The 8,165-nt window shown below is 44.7% G+C and overlaps 1 protein-coding gene across 1 annotated transcript; it reads right to left on the bottom strand.

Annotated features, from left to right (window-relative positions):
• Positions 1-9: 9 nt before the first annotated feature.
• On the bottom strand, positions 10-7,530 carry NMD3 (NMD3 ribosome export adaptor). Its single transcript, XM_041406016.1, has 15 exons — positions 7,463-7,530; positions 7,242-7,376; positions 6,617-6,713; positions 6,071-6,151; positions 5,704-5,832; positions 5,108-5,198; positions 4,889-4,967; positions 4,508-4,604; positions 4,180-4,297; positions 3,507-3,652; positions 2,878-2,990; positions 2,191-2,263; positions 1,625-1,731; positions 1,323-1,393; positions 10-900 (listed from the first exon to the last, which is right to left on the bottom strand). The coding sequence occupies exons 1-15, from the start codon at positions 7,504-7,506 to the stop codon at positions 767-769; spliced, it is 1,515 nt and encodes a 504-aa protein (XP_041261950.1). The 5' UTR covers positions 7,507-7,530; the 3' UTR covers positions 10-766.
• Positions 7,531-8,165: the final 635 nt, after the last annotated feature.

An 8,165-nucleotide genomic window follows, 5' to 3' on the forward strand; every position in this document is an offset into this window, starting at 1 on the left:
AAAACAGCAGAGTTTAACTCAGATTTTATTACTCTCCCATCACCTGCCACCAACAGGGAGTTCATTATTTTGTCCTCTTTGGACTTGAAGAGTGCAACTGGATTTGAAAGCGAACTAAAAAGTGATGAATCAAAGTATCTTGAGAGGTTTTTAATCCTTTATAGCTGGTTTATTAATTAATTGCTGGGCATGTTGCTTTGAATCCACTGATCCAGACATGGGCTAGAGTTCAATACTCATCACACTCCACAGGATTTTCCAACTTTCTGATCAAGGGCTTTGCAGGGAAGTTTTCTTCGTGTGAGGGAACAGAAATTAGTCTTGAGCTTCCCCAAATATGGATATATGGAATAATCTACCAGTATCATAAAAGGCTTCAAACCATTGTGCCAAAAAATGGGGAAAACCTTCCCCATGTGAGAAATTAAAGTGTAACAGTAGGTAGGGACTCTACCTAAAATCCAGGAAACTGGAATAAAATCTTTCCCTCTGGACATCCTTCCTTATTTTCTCCACTGCAGAAATTGCATGGAAAGATCCCTCAGGGATGGGAGGAACTTGTGGAATTTATATTGCAATGCTTCCACCAGAAATTGAATTGTAATTGCTGATTCTCTGGAATACCATCCGTAAAATACGAATTCCAGGCCATTATTTTGGGGTGCAGTGGGAGTTTTGTCACTTTTCCTGGCCTTGTGATGGTTAATTATGGTCTGGGGAGTTTTTCCTCCCCAAGGGAATATTTATTGGATGTAAGGCACTGTCCTTACTCTGTCAGCATTTCTGCCCCCTCCCCTCCAGTGGCATCCTGGGAAATGTGGAGATCTTCCAGCATTTCAGCCAGGCTGATCCTTGGAGCTCCATCATCGTCTGTGTCACTCTCCACTGGAATATCTGCATCTAAAAACACACAGAAACCCCCCAAAAAAACAGCTAAGCAAAGAAAACAAACCCCAAAACACCAGAGCAACCCCAAGGGGAAATGGGGAAAAAATATCAAACCAACAACACCAAAACAACTAAGAAACCACAAAACAAAATCCCAGAATTCCTCCTAAAAACTCAACAGTCCCTTCATGGAAAAAAATGGAATTCTGTATCAAATCCTTCACCCAGCAGAGATTTTGGGTGCAGGAGCAAAGTTCTCTTTCACTTAAAGGCAAGGAAACAAAACCCATCAGGGGAAACACATCTGTGAAATACTTTACAGCATTTCTCCAGGCATGAAGAGTTTGGAGAGTGCAAATAGAGAATTCCAGTAAAACTGTTTTGCCTCAAACATGATTTAATTACACCCACTGAAGGAGTCAGAAAGGGCTTACTTCTGTAAATGTTGACATTTTTCCTGATGTTCTCATCCTCTTCCAGATCTTCCAGGAAGTCCTGGTATTGTCTGTAAAAGATGTGGGATGTACTTACTCCCTGTTCCTTTGGATTTGTGGAAATTCATGCAACAAAGTAAAATCACAGAAACAAAACCCCAGCAGACCCGAGAGCATCCCTGCATTTCCAACTCCATTCGCTGTTCTACCCTCATTTATCTCTAATTTTCTCCTTTTTTCCTCTCAGCTGGAGGTTATTTAGAAGCTGCTTTGTCACTGAACAAGGAGAACAGATACTGAACCTTTCATCATCTGTGTCTGAGGCTTCCCTGTCCCTCTCCAGCTCCTTCAGCTTCCAGTTCCTGCGGCGCTGCCGCCTGGAGCGGTCGTAGCTCTTCTTGATCAGCACCTGCAGGGAAAAGCAGCTCCTTTTTCCACTTCCCAAAATCCCAAATCAGCACCCAAATCCACATTTGGGCATCTAGAACCAGCTGGACTGGCACGCAGCAGTGTTATATTGAATTTACAGGGAATTTGTTGGTTCAAATGTTTCCAAACACTTGGGAAGTGGTCCTGAAGGGACAGGCACGCACTGGAGTTATTATTTTAGCACCCAGTGATTGGTAATTGGAATAAAACCAACAATTAATGTATAATCTAACCATGGCAACTGGAAAAAAAAACCCAATAAATATATAATTTAACCATCACTCAAATATTTAAGGAAATAATCCTTCAAAATCAGATGATGCTCAAATTTCACTGTTAATATCCTCTCTTCCTTCAGGCACTGCTCACCATAAAACCACACTCTCTCCTGGCCTTGGGTAATGGAGGGAAATTTGGACAGGGAAAGGGATTTTCTTACCACATCAGGAATATGCTGGGGGTTCATCTTGTTGGCAAATTCATCATTTAGGTTGCAGTTGGCCAGGTCAAAGCTAAAATAGAAACAGGGGTTTTATTCTGCTTTATAAAAACCCAACCTCAATGTATCATGTTTGTGCTAAGGGGCAACTCAGTGCAAGGTGCAGCTCCTAAGGAACAGAAATATTCCCAGAGGAAGAGAAACAAATAAAAATCCACATAATTGTCCAGCTCTCCTAAGTCTGAGCAGCTGCTGTTCCCAAATCCTGTTCTGTTGGCACTTCCCAACCTCTGGAATCCAAACTGCAACACCCATTGAGGTTCTGCTGGGCTCACAACATTCATGTTTGAATCTTTATAAGCATCACTTAATTTGCCTAATCCTACAAAGAATTCACATTCATTATCACTCATTAGCAAAGAAATAATTAATTGGTGTTTTAAAAATCCTTCCCATTTATTTGTGGCTAAACTGAGATTCCAACTGCACTCTGAAGGCAATGAGCACTCTTATTTCTAACAAATTTTACATGAAAACTCCTTCTAGAAAAGATATTTCCTGGATTAGGACCAGAATGATTCCACCCCTTTACTGCTTTCATTTTGGAATCAGAACACTTTCTTGACAGCACATGAATTCAGTCATTAAATAATCATTCAATAGAAGTTTCAGAAAAGCAGAACAGACCCCAAGACCAGGTCCCCAGGATTCAGGATGTGTCCCAGGTGAGTGCAGCAGAAATATTGGTGATCTGTGTCCAGCTCCGAGGTTTTCCTGACCCAGGCTTCAGCCAGAGTGTGCTTTGGGAGAGAAAAATAAACATTCCTCAACTAAACCCAGCTTAACCCCAACATCTGCACTGACTTCAACTCCACTTGTCATTAAACTTGTGTTTCAGCATCACATATCCAATGTATCCTTGCTACTTCTCATTTCTCATTCCATAAAAGTGAGGAAATGGACATGGCAACTCCCAGGAATTCCCAAAGGCTGTTTCTATAAATATTTTAGCTTTTAACTGAGAAGATCCATTAATTCTGATTAAAAAGAAATGCTTCAACAAAACCAATTCAGTCATTAAAGCTGCAAAATTAATATTTTAATACCCACTAACAGAGTTTAAACTCTGCAAGCACAATTCCTGGAAGTGGAATTCACATCCTGCCTGTGCCATTTCCAAACCAAATGGTCCCAAGGAAAGCTTCTGCCAGTGGCAAGACCCAGAAGAGCCCAGCCTGACTGTGCCAGGCAGACCCAGATCATGAATTCAGCTGAGCACAAGGCCCAAACCACGAATTAAACAGAGAAATTCTCACCTTGTTTGACCGAGCCCCTGCCCCAGCACCTTTTTTCCTCTCATTGACCCTGCTGATGTCCATGATGATGAACTCCTCCAGCTGCTTGGGGTGGAACAGGCTGTTGAAGGGGTGGCGCCAGTAGGTGTTCCCATCAATTTCAGCAACTGCAAAATCATCAGGGAGAGAATTTCTTGTTAAAAAAACCCCATTAATCAAAATGAATGTAACTGCCAGGCATGTTTTGTTCATCTCTGTAACACAGTTATTTAGGACACGACCCACATTGCTGCAGGAGCAGCTGATCTGTGACAGACTTTACTCAAAGGAATTATTCCCTGGATCCATCCTTTTGGAGGGATTCTGCTGCCCAAGCTCACCAGCACACATCAAGCAAAGCGCAGAATTTCTGGTACTGAAGTGGCTGAAAATTGAATCCAGATGCCATCTAACTGCAGGGGAATAAAGCTGACACAGGTAAATGCTGAGAACACCCAGCAGCTCAAACTGAGCCTGCACATTCTGCCCAGGATCCTGTGGGAATCAAGCTTGGAGAACTCTCAGCTCATTACGAAATTTCTAGTGTACAGATAAATTAAACAGTAAGGTGCAAAGATCCAAGATATTGTGGAAACAAACCCACAGTAATCGTGCCAGCAGAACAATCAGGGGCTGAGGAAAAGCCCAAACTCACTCTGCAGAGTTCTGGGGTCGATGAGGTGGATGGTGCTGGTCACTCTGATGCACACACAGATCTGGCTCATGTTCCCCAGACTCTGGGCCAGCTTGGGTGACAGACACACAACGTTGTCCTGCAAACCAACACAACCAACTGACATTCCCATTTCCTCCATTTTCAACCAAATCTTCTGAAGTACAATTTGAAACTTTGTGGTTTTATTTTTCTAGCCCCAGTAACTTCTGCATTTCCTGTGTGGATCCCTCCCTACCTCCCAAACCCTACAATCTCCAAATCCCAACTCTTCCCACAACACCCTAAAGGTGAAGCAGAGGGAAGCTACCTTGCATATGGGAACAATTTCCACAGAGAAAGTGCTTTTGTAGTTGTAGACATTACTGTGAATGTCGTGGGAGATCAAACGTTGGGATGATTTGGATCTGTAAAACACAAAAGCAGAGTTTTCAGGAAACAAGAGACATCACCTGGAACAGGAGATCCTTGGAACAAAGTATCTGCATCACAAATAGAAATATTAAGGAAACATGGTAAAATTTACCATGGCTAAGTGGAAAATATGGGGCTTTTGTAGAAGGAATTTAGTCTGTTTTGATTAAAATACAGATTCCTTACACTTGCACTTACAAAATTCTTTTATAAGGAAGGATTTAAGTCAGTTCCCCAAAGTTCTGAGTGCTCAAGGCAATGGACAGGAGAGCTGTACCTGGATGGAACTGTACACTGAAGGAAGTCCACCATCTTCTGGGCATGTTGCTTGGAAGAGTAATAGAAATCCAGGCCATCTGAAAAGCAAGGAAACAAATCTATTTCTATTCTATTTTATTAAATATAATTCATGAGCTTTTCTCTACACAGCTCCCAGCACACACACATGAAAACATCCATCATAAATCCAGGTTATTCTGCCTCCAGACCCACTCACCGTGGATTTCTTTGATTCTTAGTGTGTTTTGATGGAGCCTGTGCTTCAAAATCAGCTGCTCCAAATAGTAAAAAGTCTTCTTGTGCACAGTCTAAAGCCAAACAAACACAAAAGCATCAAGGTTATTTAAGAAGCATCAAGGACAAACCAGGATCTCTGAAGAATAAACATGTATATGAAGAGATCACATAGAGAAAGAACATCCAAGTAAACAAAAATATTTCAGAGTGCTCTACTTATACCAAATTATTGAAAGCTTCCATTTCTCATTTTTGTGTAACTGGTTCCTAGAGAGATCTATTTCCTTTACAGAAAAATCAAATATTTGTCCCACTGTTTCCAAACTGCCTGAAAATACAGGAGGGTATTTAGTTATCCACACATGATCCTCCTGCCAGCATCATTTTAAAGAATGTTAACACTGGACAGCAGAAAGTTTTTCTAAACTGAGTAAGAAAAAGTTCAATAACCTTGAACACAAAACATGTCCCTGTGGCTAAGTGTGAGTACATTTTTGTCTGAGAAATCCAGAAAACCACCCAATTCTTTGCCTGATTGTTCTGCCACGATCAAATAAAAATTCAGTTTGCCTCTACCTTCTGCCTGACTTGCACCACAGCTTTCCAGAAATCCTTGGCTTCAATCCTGTGACAGTCTTCACACATCTGAGACTGAACAATGTACTCCACCACAAACACCTGCTGCAGAACTGCCCCATTTATCACCTGCAAAACCAAAGGGTTCAAGGTTTAAGCTCTGTTTGGGTCACAAATATTTTTGTGCAGTATTTTCTCATCTTTACTGGAACAGACAATAACTTTCTTCATTCTGATGAATGGCACTTTAGTGACAAAATTTAGGCAGGATGAAAGCTAATCATAAGAAAAATAATAATTAAAAAATCCTGTTGTTTGCCATGAAAGCTTTTTAAAAGCCAAAGGGAAAAGGTTTTGCTCCAGTTACCTCTTTCTGAACAGTCAATTTGAGCTTGAGCCTCTTGGAATGTGGTTCTGTCCAAATGAATCCTGCATCAATCAGCCGGACCTGCCCGTGGGGAAGCACAAGAGCTCAGTAAAACCAAGCCTAACTCCACAAACACAAACAGTCTATAGTGAAAAAGTAAATAATCTTAATTAAGAATATATATATTAATATCCTAAATCCATTTAATAGTGCTTAGCTAGAACATAAAGGATGACTGACATACAATCAAGATGCTCAATCTCAGGTCCTTCCCTTTAATAATATTCTGAACCTAAGGGATGCTTTATCCAACTGAAACATGTGAATTTGAGTTAATCTATATACAGACCTCTGCAACCCTTTTTCATATAATCATAAGCCAGTGAGAACAAATATTGCACAAATAATTTCTCAAATGTGCAAAAACTTCTGAAATTAAGTACATTAAAACCACATCAGCATCCCTCAGTCCATTCTGCTCAGCTCCCACCTCTACAGCAACAATTGTGGCCAGGCTGTGAAATCCCAGCAGGACCAGCTTCTCACCTTGCTCAGGGAAGCTTTGATTTTCTTCAGGCACAAAGCCAGGAGCTCTCTCGATTCCAGGGCACACTGGATCCAGGTTCCTGGAGGCTGGAGGTACCTGGGACGCAGGGAGCATTTTACAGCAAGTTAAAGCTGCTTGAGCACCTTAAATCACTCCAAGGATGAGCAGCTACTTCCAAAGCTTTCAGTTGAGTAACACCAATGCAGCTACAACTTTTAGAATCAGAGAAAATCATGGCAAAGTGGCTAAGGGACTGGGTTCATTCCCCAAGCACTGCCAAAGCCACCACTAAACCACGTCCCCAGATGTCACATCCACAGGGCTTTTTAACCCCTCCAGGGATGGGGTGTTCACCAATGCCCTGGGCAGCTGTGCCAGGCTAGATATCCCTTTCCATGAAGGAATTTTCCCAATATCCAAACTAACCCTCCCTGGCTGTCCCCTCCTGTCAGGAGTTGTGCAAAGCCAGAAGGTTCCTCCTCAGCCTTTCTCCAGGATGAGCCCCCCCAGCTCCTCCTCACCAAACGTGTGCGCTTTTTCCTCCCTAAACCCTGAGACTGATGCATTCTAAGTGCACTCCGAGGGCATTTCGCTGCCATCCCCAGCGATTTCGCGGCTCCTCACCTCTCGCACTGCTTGCAGAAGTGCACCGTGCCCTGCTTGGGGATGCCCTCGGTGATGTCCACCTGGGCCCGCAGGCAGCCCACGCACATGTTGGCCGGGTTGGGCGGGATGGGGACACCGCACTGGCAGCACAGGCTGGGACACAGGGACAGAGAGAAGCACAGTTAGTCACGGTCACGGTCACAGCCCCCGGGAACCCCGGTCCCCCCGCCACCGCTCACATGTGTCCCTGCGCCGGGGCCGCGGGGGCCGGCAGGTACTCCATGGCTGCGGAACACGCGGCGCTTTCCGGCCGGCAGAGGAAGGGGAGGAGACGGCGGGGCCAGCCCAGCCCAGCCCGGCCCGGGGGAGGTGGAGCGAGGGGGACGCGGAGAGGCAGGCGGGAACCGTGAGGGAAGGCGGAGAGGGCTGGGAGGGAGCGGTGGAGAGGCGGGCGGTGACCGTGAGGGTGCCGTGGGGGAGCCCTGAGGGAGCCCGGAAAGGGCCGTGAGGGGCCATGGAGAGGCGGGGGAAGCGGTGAGGGAGCTGTGAGGGGATCATGGCGGAACCGTGAGGGAGCGTGGAAAGGGCTGTTAGGGGGCCGTGGAGAAGCGGGCGGGAGCTCTGAGGGAACTGTGAGGGATCATGGCGGAACCGTGAGGGAGCGTGGAAAGGGCTGTTAGGAGACCATAGAGAAGCGGGCTGGAGCTCTGAGGGAACTGTGAGGGGGCCGTGATGGAGGCGCCACGGAGAAGCGAGAGGGAACCCTGAGGGAGCCATGGAGGAGCCCTGAGGGAGCCTGGAAAGGGCTGTGAGTGGGCCATGGAGCGGGCGGGCACCGTGAGGGACGTACGCTGTTACAATTCATTATTTAGGAATTAAATTATATTTTCATTTACAAGGAGAAGCCTGTACTGTCCGTTCGCTTTGTATTCCATTTGGGAT

Source organism: Onychostruthus taczanowskii, unplaced genomic scaffold, assembly GCF_017590055.1.
Source record: "Onychostruthus taczanowskii isolate IOZ18803 unplaced genomic scaffold, ASM1759005v1 scaffold24, whole genome shotgun sequence".
In the NCBI taxonomy this organism is placed as follows: Eukaryota; Metazoa; Chordata; class Aves; order Passeriformes; family Passeridae; genus Onychostruthus; species Onychostruthus taczanowskii.